We start from the raw sequence: 24,461 nt of genomic DNA on the forward strand, positions 1-24,461 counted from the left end.
AGTACTGTCCCACCCAACCCGGTTATTAGCCCCATGCCCCTCCCCTTAGCAATGTATTCTCCTCCCACTCCATGTCAGTACTGTCCCACCCAACCCGGTTATTAGCCCCATGCCCCTCCCCTTGGCAATGTAGTCTCCTCCCACTCCATGTCAGTACTGTCCCACCCAACCCAGTTATTAGCCCCATGCCCCTCCCCTTAGCAATGTATTCTCCTCCCACTCCATGTCAGTACTGTCCCACCCAACCCGGTTATTAGCCCCATGCCCCTCCCCTTAGCAATGTATTCTCCTCCCACTCCATGTCAGTACTGTCCCACCCAACCCGGTTATTAGCCCCATGCCCCTCCCCTTAGCAATGTATTCTCCTCCCACTCCATGTCAGTACTGTCCCACCCAACCCGGTTATTAGCCCCATGCCCCTCCCCTTAGCAATGTATTCTCCTCCCACTCTATGTCAGTACTGTCCAACCCAACCCGGTTATTAGCCCCATGCTCCTCCCCTTGGCAATGTATTCTCCTCCCACTCCATGTCAGTACTGTCCCACCCAACCCGGTTATTAGCCCCATGCCCCTCCCCTTAGCAATGTATTCTCCTCCCACTCCATGTCAGTACTGTCCCACCCAACCCGGTTATTAGCCCCATGCCCCTCCCCTTAGCAATGTATTCTCCTCCCACTCCATGTCAGTACTGTCCCACCCAACCCGGTTATTAGCCCCATGCCCCTCCCCTTAGCAATGTATTCTCCTCCCACTCCATGTCAGTACTGTCCCACCCAACCCGGTTATTAGCCCCATGCCCCTCCCCTTAGCAATGTATTCTCCTCCCACTCCATGTCAGTACTGTCCCACCCAACCCAGTTATTAGCCCCATGCCCCTCCCCTTAGCAATGTATTCTCCTCCCACTCCATGTCAGTACTGTCCCACCCAACCCGGTTATAAGCCCCATGCCCCTCCCCTTAGCAATGTATTCTCCTCCCACTCCATGTCAGTACTGTCCCACCCAACCCGGTATTAGCCCCATGCCCCTCCCTTTGGCAATGTATTCTCCTCCCACTCCATGTCAGTACTGTCCCACCCAACCCGGTTATTAGCCCCATGCCCCTCCCCTTAGCAATGTATTCTCCTCCCACTCCATGTCAGTACTGTCCCACCCGACCCGGTTATTAGCCCCATGCCCCTCCCCTTAGCAATGTATTCTCCTCCCACTCCATGTCAGTACTGTCCCACCAGACCCGGTTATTAGCCCCATGCCCCTCCCCTTAGCAATGTATTCTCCTCCCACTCCATGTCAGTACTTTCCCACCCAACCCGGTTATTAGCCCCATGCCCCTCCCCTTGGCAATGTAGTCTCCTCCCACTCCATGTCAGTACTTTCCCACCCAACCCGGTTATTAGCCCCATGCCCCTCCCCTTGGCAATGTATTCTCCTCCCACTCCATGTCAGTACTGTCCAACCCGACCCGTTTATTAGCCCCATGCCCCTCCCCTTAGCAATGTATTCTCCTCCCACTCCATGTCAGTACTGTCCCACCCAACCCGGTTATTAGCCCCATGCCCCTCCCCTTAGCAATGTATTCTCCTCCCACTCCATGTCAGTACTGTCCCACCCAACCCGGTTATTAGCCCCATGCCCCTCACCTTGGCAATGTAGTCTCCTCCCACTCCATGTCAGTACTGTCCCACCCAACCCGGTTATTAGCCCCATGCCCCTCCCCTTAGCAATGTATTCTCCTCCCACTCCATGTCAGTACTGTCCCACCCAACCCGGTTATTAGACCCATGCCCCTCCCTTTGGCAATGTATTCTCCTCCCACTCCATGTCAGTACTGTCCCACCCAACCCGGTTATTAGCCCCATGCCCCTCCCCTTGGCAATGTAGTCTCCTCCCACTCCATGTCAGTACTGTCCCACCCAACCCGGTTATTAGCCCCATGCCCCTCCCCTTAGCAATGTATTCTCCTCCCACTCCATGTCAGTACTGTCCCACCCAACCCGGTTATTAGACCCATGCCCCTCCCTTTGGCAATGTATTCTCCTCCCACTCCATGTCAGTACTGTCCCACCCAACCCGGTTATTAGCCCCATGCCCCTCCCCTTGGCAATGTAGTCTCCTCCCACTCCATGTCAGTACTGTCCCACCCAACCCGGTTATTAGCCCCATGCCCCTCCCCTTAGCAATGTATTCTCCTCCCACTCCATGTCAGTACTTTCCCACCCAACCCGGATATTAGCCCCATGCCCCTCCCCTTAGCAATGTATTCTCCTCCCACTCCATGTCAGTACTGTCCCACCAGACCCAGTTATTAGCCCCATGCCCCTCCCCTTGGCAATGTATTCTCCTCCCACTCCATGTCAGTACTGTCCCACCCGACCCAGTTATTAGCCCCATGCTCCTCCCCTTGGCAATGTAGTCTCCTCCCACTCCATGTCAGTACTGTCCCACCCAACCCGGTTATTAGCCCCATGCCCCTCCCCTTAGCAATGTATTCTCCTCCCACTCCATGTCAGTACTGTCCCACCCAACCCGGTTATTAGCCCCATGCCCCTCCCCTTAGCAATGTATTCTCCTCCCACTCCATGTCAGTACTGTCCCACCCAACCCGGTTATTAGCCCCATGCCCCTCCCCTTGGCAATGTAGTCTCCTCCCACTCCATGTCAGTACTGTCCCACCCAACCCGGTTATTAGCCCCATGCCCCTCCCCTTGGCAATGTAGTCTCCTCCCACTCCATGTCAGTACTGTCCCACCCAACCCGGTTATTAGCCCCATGCCCCTCCCCTTGGCAATGTAGTCTCCTCCCACTCCATGTCAGTACTGTCCCACCTCTCTTTGTGTTCACCCCAAACTCTTGCACCCCTTGCTTTTCTTTCTTTTGAGTTGGGAGTCAGTGCTGCCCCCATGCTTCCCATTCACTGTATTACCCCCTTTACTGAAACCCTTGTGTGGAGTCTAATGGAACCCCCAGGAACCCCCACTGCACCCCCTCATTACCCCACTGGCTGCCACACACTAACAGTGGGGATTCTTTCCTTGTCAGGAAATCCCAATGAACTTTGTGGACCCGAAAGAATATGAGATTCTGGGCTTGGTACGGAAGAACAGGTACAAGACAATACTGCCAAGTAAGTACCAAACCTGTATCCTTGGGGGGGGGGGGTACAATGGACGGAGAGAGGCTATGAACTATAGTGAGGGAGGGGGGGCTGGAGAAATGGGGTCCTGGTTTGTAAAATATACACGGAAAGGCAGGGTACTTGCACTTAGTAACGACCCCCTCTATAAGGACTGGGGCTAAGGGCAAGTGGAGCAGAACTGGAGTATCAGATTTTTTATTAAAATCCAGAAGCCCCCACCTAGAAATCCTTGGCAGAGCAGCGGTATAGCCATTGTTTTGGGATCTTGAGAACTTTGTCTATCATTTAGAACTTCAGTAGAACTCCATCACTGCAACTCTACAGCTCAAGTAAATCCCAATCAATGCCCCAGTAAAGCTCCAGCAGAACTCCAGTAGAACCCCATGACTGCTCCAATACATCTCCAGTAGATCCCCATCACTGCTCCAATACATCTCCAGTAGAACCCCATCACTGCTCCAATACATCTCCAGTAGAACCCCATGACTGCTCCAATACATCTCCAGTAGATCCCCATGACTGCTCCGATACATCTCCAGTAGATCCCCATCACTGCTCCAATACATCTCCAGTAGATCCCCATCACTGCTCTGATACATCTCCAGTAGATCCCCATCACTGCTCCAATACATCTCCAGTAGATCCCCATCACTGCTCCAATACATCTCCAGTAGATCCCCATCACTGCTCCGATACATCTCCAGTAGAACCCCATGACTGCTCCGATACATCTCCAGTAGATCCCCATCACTGCTCCAATACATCTCCAGTAGAACCCCATGACTGCTCCAATACATCTCCAGTAGAACCCCATGACTGCTCCAATACATCTCCAGTAGAACCCCATGACTGCTCCAATACATCTCCAGTAGATCCCCATCACTGCTCCAATACATCTCCAGTAGAACCCCATGACTGCTCCAATACATCTCCAGTAGAACCCCATGACTGCTCCAATACATCTCCAGTAGATCCCCATCACTGCTCCAATACATCTCCAGTAGAACCCCATCACTGCTCCAATACATCTCCAGTAGAACCCCATGACTGCTCCAATACATCTCCAGTAGATCCCCATGACTGCTCCGATACATCTCCAGTAGATCCCCATCACTGCTCCAATACATCTCCAGTAGATCCCCATCACTGCTCTGATACATCTCCAGTAGATCCCCATCACTGCTCCGATACATCTCCAGTAGATCCCCATCACTGCTCCAATACATCTCCAGTAGATCCCCATCACTGCTCCGATACATCTCCAGTAGAACCCCATGACTGCTCCAATACATCTCCAGTAGATCCCCATCACTGCTCCAATACATCTCCAGTAGATCCCCATCACTGCTCCGATACATCTCCAGTAGAACCCCATCACTGCTCCAATACATCTCCAGTAGATCCCCATCACTGCTCCAATACATCTCCAGTAGAACCCCATCACTGCTCCAATACATCTCCAGTAGATCCCCATCACTGCTCCGATACATCTCCAGTAGAACCCCATCACTGCTCCAATACATCTCCAGTAGATCCCCATCACTGCTCCAATACATCTCCAGTAGAACCCCATCACTGCTCCAATACATCTCCAGTAGATCCCCATCACTGCTCCGATACATCTCCAGTAGAACCCCATCACTGCTCCGATACATCTCCAGTAGATCCCCATCACTGCTCCGATACATCTCCAGTAGAACCCCATCACTGCTCCGATACATCTCCAGGAGAACCCCATCACTGCTCCAATACATCTCCAGTAGATCCCCATCACTGCTCCAATACATCTCCAGTAGATCCCCATCACTGCTCCAATACATCTCCAGTAGATCCCCATCACTGCTCCGATACATCTCCAGTAGAACCCCATCACTGCTCCAATACATCTCCAGTAGATCCCCATCACTGCTCCAATACATCTCCAGTAGAACCCCATCACTGCTCCAATACATCTCCAGTAGATCCCCATCACTGCTCCGATACATCTCCAGTAGAACCCCATCACTGCTCCAATACATCTCCAGTAGATCCCCATCACTGCTCCAATACATCTCCAGTAGAACCCCATCACTGCTCCAATACATCTCCAGTAGATCCCCATCACTGCTCCGATACATCTCCAGTAGAACCCCATCACTGCTCCGATACATCTCCAGTAGATCCCCATCACTGCTCCGATACATCTCCAGTAGAACCCCATCACTGCTCCGATACATCTCCAGGAGAACCCCATCACTGCTCCAATACATCTCCAGTAGATCCCCATCACTGCTCCAATACATCTCCAGTAGATCCCCATCACTGCTCCAATACATCTCCAGTAGATCCCCATCACTGCTCCGATACATCTCCAGTAGAACCCCATCACTGCTCCAATACATCTCCAGTAGATCCCCATCACTGCTCCAATACATCTCCAGTAGAACCCCATCACTGCTCCAATACATCTCCAGTAGATCCCCATCACTGCTCCGATACATCTCCAGTAGAACCCCATCACTGCTCCAATACATCTCCAGTAGATCCCCATCACTGCTCCAATACATCTCCAGTAGAACCCCATCACTGCTCCAATACATCTCCAGTAGATCCCCATCACTGCTCCGATACATCTCCAGTAGAACCCCATCACTGCTCCGATACATCTCCAGTAGATCCCCATCACTGCTCCGATACATCTCCAGTAGAACCCCATCACTGCTCCAATACATCTCCAGGAGAACCCCATCACTGCTCCAATACATCTCCAGTAGATCCCCATCACTGCTCCAATACATCTCCAGTAGATCCCCATCACTGCTCCAATACATCTCCAGTAGAACCCCATCACTGCTCCAATACATCTCCAGTAGATCCCCATCACTGCTCCAATACATCTCCAGTAGATCCCCATCACTGCTCCGATACATCTCCAGTAGAACCCCATCACTGCTCCAATACATCTCCAGTAGATCCCCATCACTGCTCCAATACATCTCCAGTAGATCCCCATCACTGCTCCAATACATCTCCAGTAGATCCCCATGACTGCTCCAATACATCTCCAGTAGATCCCCATGACTGCTCCAATACATCTCCAGTAGAACCCCATGACTGCTCTAATACATCTCCAGTAGAACCCCATCACTGCTCCAATACATCTCCAGTAGAACCCCATCACTGCACCAATAAATCTCCGGTAGATCCCCATCACTGCTCCAATACATCTCCAGTAGAACCCCATCACTGCTCCAATACATCTCCAGTAGATCCCCATCACTGCACCAATAAATCTCCGGTAGATCCCCATCACTGCTCCAATACATCTCCAGTAGAACCCCATCACTGCTCCAATACATCTCCAGTAGAACCCCATGACTGCTCCAATACATCTCCAGTAGAACCCCATCACTGCTCCAATACATTTCCAGTAGAACCCCATCACTGCTCCAATACATCTCCAGTAGATCCCCATCACTGCTCCAATACATCTCCAGTAGATCCCCATCACTGCTCCGATACATCTCCAGTAGAACCCCATCACTGCTCCGATACATCTCCAGTAGATCCCCATCACTGCTCCAATACATCTCCAGTAGATCCCCATCACTGCTCCAATACATCTCCAGTAGATCCCCATGACTGCTCCAATACATCTCCAGTAGATCCCCATGACTGCTCCAATACATCTCCAGTAGAACCCCATGACTGCTCTAATACATCTCCAGTAGAACCCCATCACTGCTCCAATACATCTCCAGTAGAACCCCATCACTGCACCAATAAATCTCCGGTAGATCCCCATCACTGCTCCAATACATCTCCAGTAGAACCCCATCACTGCTCCAATACATCTCCAGTAGATCCCCATCACTGCACCAATAAATCTCCGGTAGATCCCCATCACTGCTCCAATACATCTCCAGTAGAACCCCATCACTGCTCCAATACATCTCCAGTAGAACCCCATGACTGCTCCAATACATCTCCAGTAGAACCCCATCACTGCTCCAATACATTTCCAGTAGAACCCCATCACTGCACCAATACATCTCTGGTAGATCCCCATCACTGCTCCAAAACATCTCCAGTAGAACCCCATGACTGCTCCAATACACCTCCAGTAGAACCCCATCACTGTTCTAATACATCTCCATCAGAATCCCATCACTGCTCCAATACATCTCCAATAGAACTCAGTGACTGCTCCAATAAACCTCCAATAGAACCCAATTACTGCTCTAATACATCTCCAGTAGGACCCAATCACTGCTCCAATACATCTCCAGTAGAACCCCACCACTACTCCAATACACCTCCAGTAGAACCCCATCACTGCTCCAATACATCTCCAGTAGAACCCCATCACTGCTCCAATACATTTCCAGTAGAACCCCACCACTGCTCCAATACATCTCCAGTAGAACCCCATCACTGCTCCAATACATCTCCAGTAGAACCCCATCACTGCTCCAATACATCTCCAGTAGATCCCCATCACTGCTCCAATACATCTCCAGTAGATCCCCACCACTGCTCCAATACATCTCCAGTAGAACCCCATCACTGCTCTAGTACATCTCCAGGAGAACTAATCCACTGCTCTAGTACATCTCCAGTAAAACCCAATCACTGCTCTAGAACATCCCCAGTAGATCCCCATCACTGCTCTTGTACAGCTCTAGAAGAATTTCAGTAGATCTGCAAAACATCTTCAGTGGACCTTTGGAAAAACCTTCTCACAGCTCCAGCAGAACTTCAATAGAACCCCATAACTACTGCATTACAGTTTCAGCAGAACTTCAGTAGAACCTAGCACCAATGGATCTTTGGAGGAATCCTATACAGCTCAGGTAGAACTTCATAAAGATGGGTGCTATTCTACAGAACATCAGAAGAACCCCATTGTGATAAAACAACTGGATGGAAAAGCTTAAATGTACCCCACTGCCCCTCCTGCCCCATCCTACTGCCTCCCTGCCTGTAACAAATGCTGTGTGTAACCTTTGATCTAAGTGCTTAATGTTGTGTAGCCTGCTCTGGTCCTTCCAAGGTAATTGCCCCCACTGTGGCCCCACTGTTATACAATATACATAGTTACTGGGAAAGACATGGAGACTGGAAGAGACATGGAGACTGGGAGAGACATTGAGACTGGGAGAGACATGGAGGCTGGGAGAGACATGGAGACTGGGAGTGACTGGGAGAGACATGGAGACTGGGAGAGACTGGGAGAGACATGGAGACTGGGAGAGACTGGAAGAGACATGGAGACTGGAAGAGACATGGAGACTGGGAGAGACATGGAGACTGGGAGAGACATGGAGACTGGAAGAGACATGGAGACTGGGAGAGACATGGAGACTGGGAGAGACATGGAGACTGGGAGATACATGGAGACTGGGAGAGACATGGAGACTGGGAGAGACTGGAAGAGACATGGAGACTGGAAGAGACATGGAGACTGGGAGAGACATGGAGACTGGGAGAGACATGGAGACTGGAAGAGACATGGAGACTGGGAGAGACATGGAGACTGGGAGTGACTGGGAGAGACATGGAGACTGGGAGAGACTGGGAGAGACATGGAGACTGGGAGAGACTGGAAGAGACATGGAGACTGGAAGAGACATGGAGACTGGGAGAGACATGGAGACTGGGAGAGACATGGAGACTGGAAGAGACATGGAGACTGGGAGAGACATGGAGACTGGGAGAGACATGGAGACTGGGAGAGACTGGGAGAGACATGGAGACTGGGAGAGACTGGAAGAGACATGGAGACTGGGAGAGACATGGAGACTGGGAGAGACTGGGAGAGACATGGAGACTGGGAGAGACTGGAAGAGACATGGAGACTGGGAGAGACATGGAGACTGGGTGAGACTGGAAGAGACATGGAGACTGGGAGAGACATGGAGACTGGGAGAGACATGGAGACTGGGAGAGACTGGGAGAGACATGGAGACTGGGAGAGACATGGAGACTGGGAGAGACATGGAGACTGGGAGAGACATTGAGACTGGGAGAGACATGGAGACTGGGAGAGACATGGAGACTGGGAGTGACTGGGAGAGACATGGAGACTGGGAGAGACTGGGAGAGACATGGAGACTGGGAGAGACTGGAAGAGACATGGAGACTGGAAGAGACATGGAGACTGGGAGAGACATGGAGACTGGGAGAGACATGGAGACTGGAAGAGACATGGAGACTGGGAGAGACATGGAGACTGGGAGAGACATGGAGACTGGGAGAGACATGGAGACTGGGAGAGACATGGAGACTGGGAGAGACTGGGAGAGACATGGAGACTGGGAGAGACTGGGAGAGACATGGAGACTGGGAGAGACTGGGAGAGACATGGAGACTGGGAGAGACTGGAAGAGACATGGAGACTGGAAGAGACATGGAGACTGGGAGAGACATGGAGACTGGGAGAGACATGGAGACTGGAAGAGATATGGAGACTGGGAGAGACATGGAGACTGGGAGAGACATGGAGACTGGGAGATACATGGAGACTGGGAGAGACATGGAGACTGGGAGAGACTGGAAGAGACATGGAGACTGGAAGAGACATGGAGACTGGGAGAGACATGGAGACTGGGAGAGACATGGAGACTGGAAGAGACATGGAGACTGGGAGAGACATGGAGACTGGGAGTGACTGGGAGAGACATGGAGACTGGGAGAGACTGGGAGAGACATGGAGACTGGGAGAGACTGGAAGAGACATGGAGACTGGAAGAGACATGGAGACTGGGAGAGACATGGAGACTGGGAGAGACATGGAGACTGGGAGAGACATGGAGACTGGGAGAGACATGGAGACTGGGAGAGACTGGGAGAGACATGGAGACTGGGAGAGACTGGGAGAGACATGGAGACTGGGAGAGACATGGAGACTGGGAGAGACTGGGAGAGACATGGAGACTGGGAGAGACTGGAAGAGACATGGAGACTGGGAGAGACATGGAGACTGGGTGAGACTGGAAGAGACATGGAGACTGGGAGAGACATGGAGACTGGGAGAGACATGGAGACTGGGAGAGACTGGGAGAGACATGGAGACTGGGAGAGACATGGAGACTGGGAGAGACATGGAGACTGGGAGATACATGGACATTTTGCTATTAAAGTGGCCTCACAGAAAGTCATACATCTACCTACTACATGTAATGCTTTCGAGTGTGTGGCCCCAGTCTGACAGTCGGGGGGGCGGGGCTTGGAGAGAGAGACAGATTAGGGATTCAACAGGTGGAGCCAAGAAACGACAGATCAGGGATTGACAGATGCCCCCCCCCCCCCACTACAACAATAGAAATTGTCTGCTAATTGCCCCACAGCCACCGCTGCCTCTTATTGAATAGCATGCGAGGGTAGAAATGCCTTTCCCACAGCACCCCCTGCTGGAAGGCAGACAGAATGCAGGGAATTGATAGTAAATGTGCGGGGGACCCCAATCTGTGCTGCACTGAGGGGAAGACTTTTGTTTTACAGACCCCCACAGCAGAGTCTGCCTCACGTCTCCTGACCAGGAGGAGGACCCTCTCAGCTCCTACATTAACGCCAACTACATACGGGTGAGAGACATCCTGCTGCCTCCCTAAGGGCTGCAGCCCCAAGAGCTTGCAATCACGCTCCTATGTACTTGCACACAATACCGATGTCTATTTATTGGGTCTGTCCATAGGGTTTATTTGCCTTTAATTTCTTAGTTCCACCCCTTTATTACTCAAAATACTCTACACCTATCCTATCTCTCTCTCTCTCTTATCCTGTCTCTCTCTCTCTCTCATCCTGTCTCTCTCTCATCCTGTCTCTCTCTCATCCTGTCAAATCAATCAAATCAAATCAAATCAAATGAGCTTTATTGGCAGGACCAAATACATTTAGCATTGCCAAAGCAGGTATAGGGTGTAATGGGTGGGGTTAGGGGGTCAGTATATGGGAATGGGGGGGTTTAAGGGGTGGGGTTAGGGGGGGTCAGTATATGGGAATGGGGGGGTTTAAGGGGTGGGGTTAGGGGGTCAGTATATGGGAATGGGGGGGTTTAAGGGGTGGGGTTAGGGGGTCAGTGTATGGGAATGGGGGGGTTAAGGGGTGGGGTTAGGGGGTCAGTATATGGGAATGGGGGGGGTTTAAGGGGTGGGGTTAGGGGGGGTCAGTATATGGGAATGGGGGGGTTTAAGGGGTGGGGTTAGGGGGTCAGTATATGGGAATGGGGGGTTTAAGGGGTGGGGTTAGGGGGTCAGTGTATGGGAATGGGGGGGTTAAGGGGTGGGGATATGGGGTCAGTATATGGGAATGGGGGGGTTTAAGGGGTGGGGTTAGGGGGGTCAGTATATGGGAATGGGGGGGGGGTTAAGGGGTGGGGTTAGGGGGTCAGTATATGGGAATGGGGTGGGGTTAGGGGGTCAGTATATGGGGACAGGGGAAAGCCCTGTCTCTCTCAGTCTATGACAGTCAGTTATGTATTGTGCTGCCATTGTTGCTGTTGGTGCCTCTTCTCCCAGTAGGATGCGGAGTTTTCTCTGTTCTTCTATAGATGGGAAGTCTGGGATGTGATGGGACAGTCTCTGGCAGTGGGTGTCTCTCAGGGCTGAGTATTTGGGTCTCTGGCAGTGGGTGTCTCTCAGGGCTGAGTATTTGGGTCTCTAGCAGTGGGTGTCTCTCAGGGCTGAGTATTTGGGTCTCTGGCAGTGGGTGTCTCTCAGGGCTGAGTATTTGGGTCTCTGGCAGTGGGTGTCTCTCAGTGCTGAGTATTTGGGTCTCTGGCAGTGGGTGTCTCTCAGGGCTGAGTATTTGGGTCTCTGGCAGTGGGTGTCTCTCAGTGCTGAGTATTTGGGTCTCTGGCAGTGGGTGTCTCTCAGTGCTGAGTATTTGGGTCTCTGGCAGTGGGTGTCTCTCAGTGCTGAGTATTTGGGTCTCTGGCAGTGGGTGTCTCTCAGGGCTGAGTATTTGGGTCTCTAGCAGTGGGTGTCTCTCAGGGCTGAGTATTTGGGTCTCTGGCAGTGGGTGTCTCTCAGGGCTGAGTATTTGGGTCTCTGGCAGTGGGTGTCTCTCAGGGCTGAGTATTTGGGTCTCTGGCAGTGGGTGTCTCTCAGGGCTGAGTATTTGGGTCTCTGGCAGTGGGTGTCTCTCAGGGCTGAGTATTTGGGTCTCTGGCAGTGGGTGTCTCTCAGGGCTGAGTATTTGGGTCTCTGGCAGTGGGTGTCTCTCAGGGCTGAGTATTTGGGTCTCTGGCAGTGGGTGTCTCTCAGGGCTGAGTATTTGGGGCAGTTTAGCAGGAAGTCTCTCTCTCTCTCTCTTTCTCTCATCCTGTCAAATCAAATCAAATCAACTCCTGTCTCTCTCTTTCTCATCCTGTCTCTCACTCTCTCATCCTATCTCTCTCTCTCTCACCCTGTCTCTCTCTCTCTCAAATCAAATCAAATCAAATCAAGTCAAATCTCTCTCTCTCTCTCTCTCTCTCTCTCTCATCCCCCCTCTCTCTCACTCTCTCATCCCCTCTCTCTCTCTCTCTCTCTCTCATCCCCCCTCTCTCTCACTCTCTCATCCCCTCTCTCTCTCTCTCTCTCATCCCCTCTCTCTCTCTCTCTCTCTCTCTCTCTCTCTCTCTCTCATCCCCTCTCTCTCTCTCTCTCTCTCTCATCCCCTCTCTCTCTCTCTCTCTCTCTCTCACTCTCTCATCCCCTCTCTCTCTCTCTCATCCCCTCTCTCTCTCTCTCTCTCTCTCATCCCCTCTCTCTCTCTCTCTCTCTCTCTCACTCTCTCATCCCCTCTCTCTCTCTCTCTCTCTCTCTCTCATCCCCTCTCTCTCTCTCTCTCTCTCACTCTCTCATCCCCTCTCTCTCTCACTCTCTCATCCTATCGCTCTCTTTGTGAATCATGAATGAAATGACAATTCAGCTTCTTCTTTCTGTTCCCCTCAATGATCTCTCTGATAACGACCCCCCCCCCAGCCTTCTCCTTGGGATGCTTTGTTACCATGGTTACCCCAAGCTTTAGCCCCACTGAGAGGCTTCGCTGCTATTTCAGCTGATGGAAACGAGGTTCCTGACACTTTGGGGTGAAGGTTTTTACAAACGTTCTTCCATTTCAGTTCTCAGTCCCTTCCCTGCTGCTCAGATCATATGGGGGCGCTGTTCTCTGGCACCACTATGGGAAACATAGACTGGCGGCTTCTACTGGAGGAAAGTGGTACTGCAGCCAGTCATCTATAGACCTGAGCTTCCCATCATTTTATTGACAATGATCGTTTCCCACGACAGAGCCTTGATCCAATCAGCTGGAAGAGATATATATATATTTACAGTATATTATATTTGCCCCTCATATACCCACAACCCTAGAGAGGGACCAATGAAAGGTCTTTCTAAACTTGGTCTCTTTGCACAGGGTTATGGGGAAGAGGAGAAAGTCTACATTGCAACTCAGGGACCCACAGTCAATACAGTCGGGGACTTCTGGAAGATGGTCTGGCAGCAGCGTTCCCCCATAATTGTCATGATCACCAACATCGAGGAAGTCAACGAGGTGAGATCTGAGGCTATTGGGCGACAGGCTCTGCCCTGGGGTCAGGCACGTGGCTCTCTATAGTATTGGCCCTTTGCAGGGTCTTTAAACCAGCCACTAGGGGTTGGGAGAGGTGTGATGTCACAGGGATGTGGTGGTGATGTCATAGGTGGAATGGAATTTGATTGGCCATGGTGAGAGTTGAGATTGGGGGGGGGGCAAATTGGGCACAAAACTGAGCAGGAAGGTGAAAAGGCTTCTAACATGGCCCAGCTCAGACATGTGGCCCCAGGGCCCTCCGGAGTCTCACCCCCGGAGCCACTCATGTTACTGTGTGTCCTTCTGTAGAAATGCACCGAGTATTGGCCGGAGAAGGAAGCCGCCTACGAGGGGATACAGGTCTCTGTCAATCAGACCATCCGGGAAAATGACTATGAACTAAGATTGATGACCTTAAAGGTAACGTTTTCCAGGGCAATTATTTGACTGAACCCTGCAGCATTGAACTAACTCCCACCGGTGGCATCATGGGGCACCTTGTGCCTCATATAAGCACCTAACTGCCCCCAACACTATCTCTACTCCTGGCAAACTCCCAGCCCCTCCACCAACTGGTCAGTGAAGGTTCTCATTCATCCAGGTCATGGTTACCAGTAGTAATAAGTCAAATCCAATGGACTCGCTGGGTTTTTTCCTTGAAGAAGTTCCCCAAGATACACAAGGAAGGGCCCCTCTCAAAGTGATTGTCTCTCTGTGACCTACACCTTGGCCAAATACCCAGTCAGCACCCTAGTCCCTTTAGTTGGAGATATCACATCCAGAACTCTCCGGATCATACAAACAAAATCCAAGGGTTGGTACCGGGCGCAGAAGAAACCATGGTGTCCTACAATGTTACATCCCTTTCTACGTGCATTCCCAAATGGTTGCTACAAGACAATAACCTTGGCAACAGAACTAAACCCAGATCAAGTGTGTTCCTTATTGGACCTATTCCTAAGTACCACCGATTTCAAGTCCACATTCTGGACAGGGAGGAGGAGGACTGGTTCAAAAGAGGAGTTAAAGAAGCCAAATATGTGAAAAGGGAAAAACCATGTTTGGATAGAGACGGGGGGGGGGGGGGGGGGGTTGGGCTGAGATCTAATTATTTATTCCAGGAAGATCTTTGTCATTCTGAATGGAGAAAGACAGTCACATGACAAGCGAAACGTCCTCAAGAAAAACACAGCAAGTCCAGTTGGTTTGACTTATTACTAAGGACCTCAACCAACTCTTTCTTTCCATATTGCCCATTAGTGCCCTGGGCTTAGCCAAGAGCTCTGGCCATTGGGCCAACTGGATTGGGACAGACTGACCAATGAGAGCCTCTTTCTTACACTGAGTTGGTCTATAACAACTGCGATGTAGGTCCCTGTAAAGCCTCCACCTCCCGAGTACTGGGCCTGGGGTCAGGGCCATCAGGTTTCATACAAATCTGCAGGATAAGTGAGTTTTTCCTTTATTGCTTCTGGTACAGAGTGGGGAGGAAGATCGAAATCTCAAGCATTTCTGGTACACCTCATGGCCCGACCAGAAGACCCCAGATCAGGCACCCCCTCTACTGAAACTGGTACAGGATGTGGAAGAGACCATAAAGCGTGCCAAACAGGAGGGAGGCCCCATAGTTGTACACTGTAGGTAAGTGGGTAGCATGGAGGCCCTATAGTTGTACTCAGTAGGTAAGTGGGCAGAATGGAGGCCCTATAGTTGTACTCAGTAGGTAAGTGTGCAGAATGGAGGCCCTATAGTTGTACTCAGTATGTAAGTGGGCAGAATGGAGGCCCTATAGTTGTACTCAGTAGGTAAGTGTGCAAAATGGAGGCCCTATAGTTGTACTCAGTAGGTAAGTGTGCAAAATGGAGGCCCTATAGTTGTACTCAGTATGTAAGTGGGCAGAATGGAGGCCCTATAGTTGTACTCAGTAGGTAAGTGGGCAGAATGGAGGCCCTATAGTTGTACACTGTAGGTAAGTGGGCAGAATGGAGGCCCTATAGTTGTACTCAGTAGGTAAGTGGGCAGAATGGAGGCCCTATAGTTGTACTCAGTAGGTAAGGGGGCAGAATGGAGGCCCTATAGTTGTACTCAGTAGGTAAGTGGGCAGAATGGAGGCCCTATAGTTGTACACTGTAGGTAAGTGGGTAGCATGGAGGCCCTATAGTTGTACTCAGTAGGTAAGTGGGCAGAATGGAGGCTCTATAGTTGTATACTGTAGGTAAGTGGGTAGCATGGAGGCCCTATAGTTGTACTCAGTAGGTAAGTGAGTAAAATGGAGGCCCTATAGTTGTACTCAGTAGGTAAGTGGGTAACATGGAGGCCCTATAATTGTACTCAGTAGGTAAGTGGGTAGCATGGAGGCCCTATAGTTGTACTCAGTAGGTAAGTGGGTAACATGGAGGCCCTATAGTTGTACTCAGTAGGTAAGTGGGTAACATGGAGGCCCTATAATTGTACTCAGTAGGTAAGTGGGTAGCATGGAGGCCCTATAGTTGTACTCTGTAGGTAAGTGGGCAGAATGGAGGTTTTGATTTTGTATAGAGAAGAGTGAGTGGATGGACTTGTTGGGCATTACTTTGCTATGGCATGGTGGTACAGTTGGTGGTACAGATGGAGGTACAGATGGTGGTACCGTTGGTGGTACAGATGGTGGTACAGATGGAGGTACAGATGGAGGTACAGATGGAGGTACAGATGGAGGTACAGATGATGGTACAGATGGAGGTACAGATGGAGGTACAGATGATGGTACAGATGGAGGTACAGATGGTGGTACAGATGGTGGTACAGATGGAGGTACAGATGGTGGTACAGATGGAGGTACAGATGGTGGTACAGATGGTGGTACAGATGGAGGTACAGATGGAGGTACAGATGGAGGTACAGATGGAGGTACAGATGATGGTACAGATGGAGGTACAGATGATGGTACAGATGGAGGTACAGATGGTGGTACAGATGGAGGTACAGATGGAGGTACAGATGGAGGTACAGATGGAGGTACAGATGGTGGTACAGATGGTGGTACAGATGGAGGTACAGATGGTGGTACAGATGGAGGTACAGATGGTGGTACAGATGGTGGTACAGATGGAGGTACAGATGGTGGTACAGATGGAGGTACAGATGGTGGTACAGATGGAGGTACAGATGGTGGTACAGATGGAGGTACAGATGGAGGTACAGATGGAGGTACAGATGGAGGTACAGATGGTGGTACAGATGGAGGTAAAGATGGAGGTACAGATGGTGGTACAGATGGAGGTACAGATGGTGGTACAGATGGAGGTACAGATGGTGGTACAGATGGAGGTACAGATGGTGGTACAGATGGAGGTACAGATGGTGGTACAGATGGAGGTACAGATGGAGGTACAGATGGAGGTACAGCTGGTAGTGCCAGTGTTGCTGACAATGTGCTCTATCCCTGATCCGACAGTGCCGGCATTGGTAGAACCGGATGTTTCATCGCCACCAGTATTCTCTGCAAGCAGCTGAAAAATGAGGGGACAGTTGACATTCTCAGAACCACATGCCAGCTGAGGTTGGACAGGTAGGTTCTGCCCGGGCTCTGCAATCAATGCTGTCTGCCAACTGTACCCACAGGCCTTACCCAGAAGATGTTCCTGGGAGTGCCCACCGGACCCTGGGCCCAACGCCTGGATCTCACTCAGTTCTGCTCATACACAAACAATTACATTTTTGACAAAATAGACCAATCCCAGGATCAAAGGGCACATCTCTCTTGTACCCACCCTAATACTAACCCACAGTCTAACCCTAATACTAACCCAAAGCCTAACCCTAATACTAACCCACAGTCTAACCCTAATACTAACCCAAAGCCTAACCCTAATACTAACCCACAGTCTAACCCTAATACTAACCCAAAGCCTAACCCTAATACTAACCCACAGTCTAACCCTAATACTAACCCAAAGCCTAACCCTAATACTAACCCACAGTCTAACCCTAATACTAACCCAAAGCCTAACCCTAATACTAACCCACAGTCTAACCCTAATACTAACCCAAAGCCTAACCCTAATACTAACCCACAGTCTAACCCTAATACTAACCCAAAGCCTAACCCTAATACTAACCCACAGTCTAACCCTAATACTAACTCAAAGCCTAACCCTAATACTAACCCACAGTCTAACCCTAATACTAACCCAAAGCCTAACCCTAACCCTAATACTAACCCACAGTCTAACCCTAATACTAACCCAAAGCCTAACCCTAACCCTCATATTAACCCACAGTCTAACCCTAATACTAACCCAAAGCCTAACCCTAATACTAACCCACAGTCTAACCCTAATACTAACCCAAAGCCTAACCCTAATACTTACCCACAGTCTAACCCTAATACTAACCCAAAGCCTAACCCTAACACTAACCCACAGTCTAACCCTAATACTAACCCTAACCCTAATACTAACCCACAGTCTAACCCTAATACTAACCCAAAGCCTAACCCTAACCCTCATACTAACCCACAGTCTAACCCTAATACTAACCCAAAGCCTAACCCTAATACTAACCCAAAGCCTAACCCTAATACCAACCCAAAGCCTAACCCTAACCCTAATACTAACCCACAGTCTAACCCTAATACTAACCCAAAGCCTAACCCTAACCCTAATACTAACTCAAAGCCTAACCCTAATACTAACCCAAAGCCGAACCCTAACCCTAATACTAACCTAAAGCCTTACCCTAATACTAAGCCAAATTCTGCCCTAACTCTAATACTAACCCAAAGCTTAACTCTAATACTAATCTAAAGCTTAACCCTAATTCTAACCCAAAGCCTAACCTTAATACTAAGCCAAATTCTGCCCTAACCCTAATACTAACCCAAAGCCTAACTCTAATACTAACCCAAAGCCTAACTCTAATACTAACCCAAAGCCTAACCCTAATACTAACCCAAATCCTAACTCTAATACCAACCCAAAGCCTAACTCTAATACTAACCCAAAGCCTAACCCTAATACTAACCCAAAGCCTAACCCTAATACTAAGCCAAATTCTGCCCTAACTATAATATTAACCCAAAGCCTAGTTCTTATACGAATCCAAAGCCTAACCTTTATACTAAGCCAAATTCTGCCCTAACCCTAATACTAACCCAAAGCCTAACTCTAATACTAATCCAAAGCTTAACCCTAATTCTAATCCAAAGCCTAACCCTAATACTAAACCAAATACTCCCCTAATACTAACCCAAAGCCTAACTTTAATACTAATCCAAAGCCTAGACCTAATACTAAGACAAATTCTGCCCTAACCCTAATACTAACCCAAAGCCTAACTCTAATACTAATCCAAAGCCTAACCCTAACACTAATCCAGAGCCTAACCCTAATGCTAATTCAAAACCTAACCCTAATCCAAAAGATAACACTTATTCAAACCCCTAATCCAAAGCCTAATATTAGGACAAATACTGCCCTATCTCTAGTACTAGTCCAAAGCCTAACCGTAATACTAAACCAAATACTGCCATAAACCTACTACCAAACCAAATACTACCCTAACACTAATCCAATGCCTAACCCTAATACTAATTCAAAGCCTAACCCTGATGCTAATCCAAAATCCAACCCTGGTACTAAACCAAAGCTGAACTCTAATACTAAGTCAAAGACTAACCCTAATTCTAATCCAAAGCCTAACCATAATACCAAACCAAATAGTACCCTATCCCTAATACTAATCCAAAGTCTAACCTTAATACTAATTCAATGCCTAACCTTAATCCAAAACCTAACCCTTATCCAAATCTTAATATTAGGACAAATACTGCACTATCTCTAGTACTAGTCCAAAGCCTAACCGTAATACTGAACCAAATACTGCCATAACCCTAACACTAATCCAAAACCTAGCCCTAATACTAATCCAAAACCTAACCCTAATCCAAAGCCTAACCCTAATACTAAGCCAAAGCCTAATTCTAATACTAATCCAAAACCTTACCTAATACAAACCCAAAGCCTTACTCTTATACTAATCCAAAGCCTAGCCCTAATACTAATCCAAAACCTAACCCTAATCCAAAGCCTAACCCTAATACTAAACCAAACCCTAATTCTAATACTAATCGAAAGCCTTACCTAATACAAACCCAAAGCCAAACTCTAATACTAATCCAAAGACTAGCCCTAATACTAATCTAAAACCTAACCCTAATCCAAAAACTAATCCTAATACTAATCCCAAACCTAACCCTTATACTAAGACAAATTATTTCCTAACCCTAATACTAACCCAAAGCCCAAGTCTTATACTAATCCAAAGCCTAACCCTAATACTAACCCAAAGCCTTACCCTTATACTAACCCAAAGCCTTACCCTAATACTAACCCAAAGCCAAAGTCTTATACTAATCCAAAGCCTTACCTAATACTAACCCACAGCCTAACTCTAATACTAACCCAAATACCTAATACTACCCTAACCCTAACCCAAAGCCTTACCTTAATACTAACCCAAAGCCTAATTCTAATTCTAATCCAAAGCCTTACCTAATACTAACCCACAGCCTAACTCTAATACTAATCCAAAGCCTAATACTACCCTATCCCTAACCCTAATCCAAAGCCTAACCCTAATACTAACCCAAAGCCTTACCCTAATACTAACCCAAAGCCTCACCCTAATACTAACCCAAAGCCAAAGTCTTATACTAATCCAAAGCCTTACCTAATACTAACCCAACGCCTAATTCTAATACTAATCCAAAGCCTTACCTAATACTAACCCACAGCCTAACTCTAATACTAACCCAAAGCCTAATTCTAATACTAAGCCAAAGCCTAATACTACCCTATCCCTAACCCAAAGCCTTACCCTAATACTAACCCACAGCCTAACTCTAATACTAATCCAAAGCCTAATACTACCCTATCCCTAACCCTAATCCAAAGCCTAACCCTAATACTAACTCAAAGCCTTACCCTAATACTAATTCAAAGCCTTACCCTAATACTAACCCAACGCCTATTTCTAATACTAATCCAAAGCCTTACCTAATACTAACCCACAGCCTAACTCTAATACTAACCCAAAGCCTAATTCTAATACTAATCCAAAGCCTAATACTACCCTATCCCTAACCCTAACCCAAAGCCTAACCCTAATACTAACCCACAGCCTAACTCTAATACTAATCCAAAGCCTAATACTACCCTATCCCTAACCCTAACCCAAAGCCTAACCCTAATACTAACCCACAGCCTAACTCTAATACTAATCCAAAGCCTAACTCTAATACTAACCCAAAGCCTAATTCTAATACTAATCCAAAGCCTAATACTACCCTATCCCTAACCCTAACCCAAAGCCTAACCCTAATACTAATAAAAAGCCTACATAGTCCCTGCACTCTAATGCAACAAACATATATATATATCTTGGGGGTGCACAGGCAAATGTGATTATTCACAGTAAATATTTCCCGCCCGGCACCCCCTGTACCACAGGTTTATTGGGGAGACATTGTATGAAAATAGGCCGATGTTTCTGCCCTCACCAGGAGCTTCTCCGGGAAAGTACAATGGTGTATATACCAACCTCAAATGCAAACACAGTGCAACTGTGCCCAATCCCCATCAATAGACCATTACGCAATTATCCAATCATATCATGAGTGTGTGATTTCAGATGGGCCAGTCCCTGACCAATCACATCAGTGCATGTATATAAATGATTGCATAAATACAGTAACTGCAATGTTAGTAGCTAAAGGTGCAATCATCAATCTCACCACTAGGTGTCACTGTGTATCATTAAAGCTCCTCTATAGGGTCCTTAACTCATCCATAACAATGTGTAACAACTCTTACACATGTTCCTATAACCAGATCTACAAAATGCCATATTCGGGGGTAGGAGAGGCACAGAGACCTGGGGCTGCCCAGAGGAATAAGAAAGGGTTTACTTCCCCTTTAATCATGTGTCGCTCTGTTCCCCCAGCTGATTGGCTGTTTTGTTCCTAGGGGCGGGATGATCCAGACCTGCGAGCAGTACCAGTTTGTGCACCACGTCCTGAGCCTGTTTGGGAAGCAGAATTCCCGCGCTGTGGAAGAGTAATTGCCCCTGGGGTTCCCATTGCTGCTTTCTGCCAGGGTAACTCCTGCCCATTTCCTGCCCCCCGGAGCTTCTCATTGCGTCAGCATCTGATTGTACATAGGATCCGCCATGTTTGTATGGGGCCATTTCCCACCAACCTCTGGGGCTCCCCATTGGTGCACTTACCTGCCCCAATCAGCCAGATTATTGCCCCGTTCCTTTCCGATGACTATTTTTGCCTTTTTTCTGAAGAGTTTTTACATTTCTAACTGCCGGATACTGTGTAATTGGTTCATACCTCATCTTGTGGGAGCCGTGGCCCCTGGGTGCTCGGGGCCACTCCTCAGACTATTGTTATTGCTTCTGCTCCCATGTTCATCCCATACACTCATGGAACAGCCAGGGGAAGCCCAGGGCAATATTCAGGGGCAATACTATGCTCATCTGCTATTGGCTCCCTACCACCCTGTTCCATATGTGGGGGAGTCCCTCGCTGCTGGGCCCTGACCCGCCTTGTTTCTATTGTGTCCCTGAAGCAGCCCAAAAAGCAAGATCCCTTGAAACATCTGTTCTTCTTAATGACTCCGCCCCTATCTTGCTCATCTGCTCCTCATGGGAGGGACTAAATAGCTAAATAGTATCCAGCCCCCAAGCCATATCCGCTTGCCAATATTTGTGTCCCTCCTAATGTCCCCAATCTCTCTTTTTCTGTTCTTTCCATTCGGAGCTGAAATAGTAGGACTTCTTGATGCCGCAACTGCTTATCGGCTCCTCAGGGGCGGGGCATCAGAACCTACAGTATTTGTTAAATAGAACTGACACATAAGCCCTCCCACTGAATATGCTCTCCATATCTTGGCATTGGGGGAACTGCAGCTCTTGTGCCAAAGCAACCGCCCCTGAGGCACCTCTGGGCTCCATATTAACTCCATATTGATCATTATCGGGGGGCAGTATCTGACTATATACTGTAACTCCATATTGATCATTATCTGGGGGGGGTGACTATATACTGTAACTCCATATTGATCATTATCTGGGGGGGGTGACTATATACTGTAACTCCATATTGATCATTATCTGGGGGGGGGCTGACTATATACTGTAACTCCATATTGATCATTATCTGGGGGGGTGACTATATACTGTAACTCCATATTGTTCATTATCTGGGGGGGGGGCTGACTATATACTGTAACTCCATATTGATCATTATCTGGGGGGGGGCTGACTATATACTGTAACTCCATATTGATCATTATCTGGGGGGGTGACTATATACTGTAACTCCATATTGATCATTATCTGGGGGGGTGACTATATACTGTAACTCCATATTGATCATTATCTGGGGGGGGGGCTGACTATATACTGTAACTCCATATTGATCATTATCTGGGGGGGGTGACTATATACTGTAACTCCATATTGTTCATTATCTGGGGGGGGGGCTGACTATATACTGTAACTCCATATTGATCATTATCTGGGGGGGGGCTGACTATATACTGTAACTCCATATTGATCATTATCTGGGGGGGGGGTGACTATATACTGTAACTCCATATTGATCATTATCTGGGGGGGTGACTATATACTGTAACTCCATATTGTTCATTATCTGGGGGGGGGGCTGACTATATACTGTAACTCCATATTGATCATTATCTGGGGGGGGCTGACTATATACTGTAACTCCATATTGATCATTATCTGGGGGGGTGACTATATACTGTAACTCCATATTGATCATTATCTGGGGGGGTGACTATATACTGTAACTCCATATTGATCATTATCTGGGGGGGCTGACTATATACTGTAACTCCATATTGATCATTATCTGGGGGGGGGGTGACTATATACTGTAACTCCATATTGATCATTATCTGGGGGGGTGACTATATACTGTAACTCCATATTGATCATTATCTGGGGGGGGGCTGACTATATACTGTAACTCCATATTGATCATTATCTGGGGGGTGACTATATACTGTAACTCCATATTGATCATTATCTGGGGGGGGGTGACTATATACTGTAACTCCATATTGATCATTATCTGGGGGGGGGGCTGACTATATACTGTAACTCCATATTGATCATTATCTGGGGGGGGTGACTATATACTGTAACTCCATATTGATCATTATCTGGGGGGGGGGGTGACTATATACTGTAACTCCATATTGATCATTATCTGGGGGGGGCTGACTATATACTGTAACTCCATATTGATCATTATCTGGGGGGGGGGTGACTATATACTGTAACTCCATATTGATCATTATCTGGGGGGGGTGACTATATACTGTAACTCCATATTGATCATTATCTGGGGGGGGGGCTGACTATATACTGTAACTCCATATTGATCATTATCTGGGGGGGGGGCTGACTATATACTGTAACTCCATATTGATCATTATCTGGGGGGGGCTGACTATATACTGTAACTCCATATTGATCATTATCTGGGGGGGTGACTATATACTGTAACTCCATATTGATCATTATCTGGGGGGGGGGCTGACTATATACTGTAACTCCATATTGATCATTATCTGGGGGGGGGTGACTATATACTGTAACTCCATATTGATCATTATCTGGGGGGGGGTGACTATATACTGTAACTCCATATTGATCATTATCTGGGGGGGGGCTGACTATATACTGTAACTCCATATTGATCATTATCTGGG

General features: G+C 48.4%; 1 protein-coding gene across 2 annotated transcripts in view; it reads left to right on the top strand.

Moving 5' to 3' along the window:
* The window catches only part of ptpn5 (protein tyrosine phosphatase non-receptor type 5), a 52,454-nt gene extending 29,700 nt beyond the window's left edge, over positions 1–22,754 (top strand). For both annotated transcript variants that reach the window (XM_031900324.1, XM_031900325.1), the window contains 7 exons: positions 3,039–3,123; positions 10,618–10,700; positions 13,519–13,656; positions 13,984–14,094; positions 15,155–15,315; positions 17,111–17,224; positions 21,681–22,754. In XM_031900324.1, coding sequence (XP_031756184.1) covers positions 3,039–3,123; positions 10,618–10,700; positions 13,519–13,656; positions 13,984–14,094; positions 15,155–15,315; positions 17,111–17,224; positions 21,681–21,774 — 786 coding nt within the window. In that variant the 3' untranslated portion in view covers positions 21,775–22,754. The remainder of the gene's footprint in view (positions 1–3,038; positions 3,124–10,617; positions 10,701–13,518; positions 13,657–13,983; positions 14,095–15,154; positions 15,316–17,110; positions 17,225–21,680) is intronic.
* Positions 22,755–24,461: the final 1,707 nt, after the last annotated feature.

Source organism: Xenopus tropicalis, chromosome 4, assembly GCF_000004195.4.
Source record: "Xenopus tropicalis strain Nigerian chromosome 4, UCB_Xtro_10.0, whole genome shotgun sequence".
Lineage (NCBI taxonomy): Eukaryota > Metazoa > Chordata > Amphibia > Anura > Pipidae > Xenopus > Xenopus tropicalis.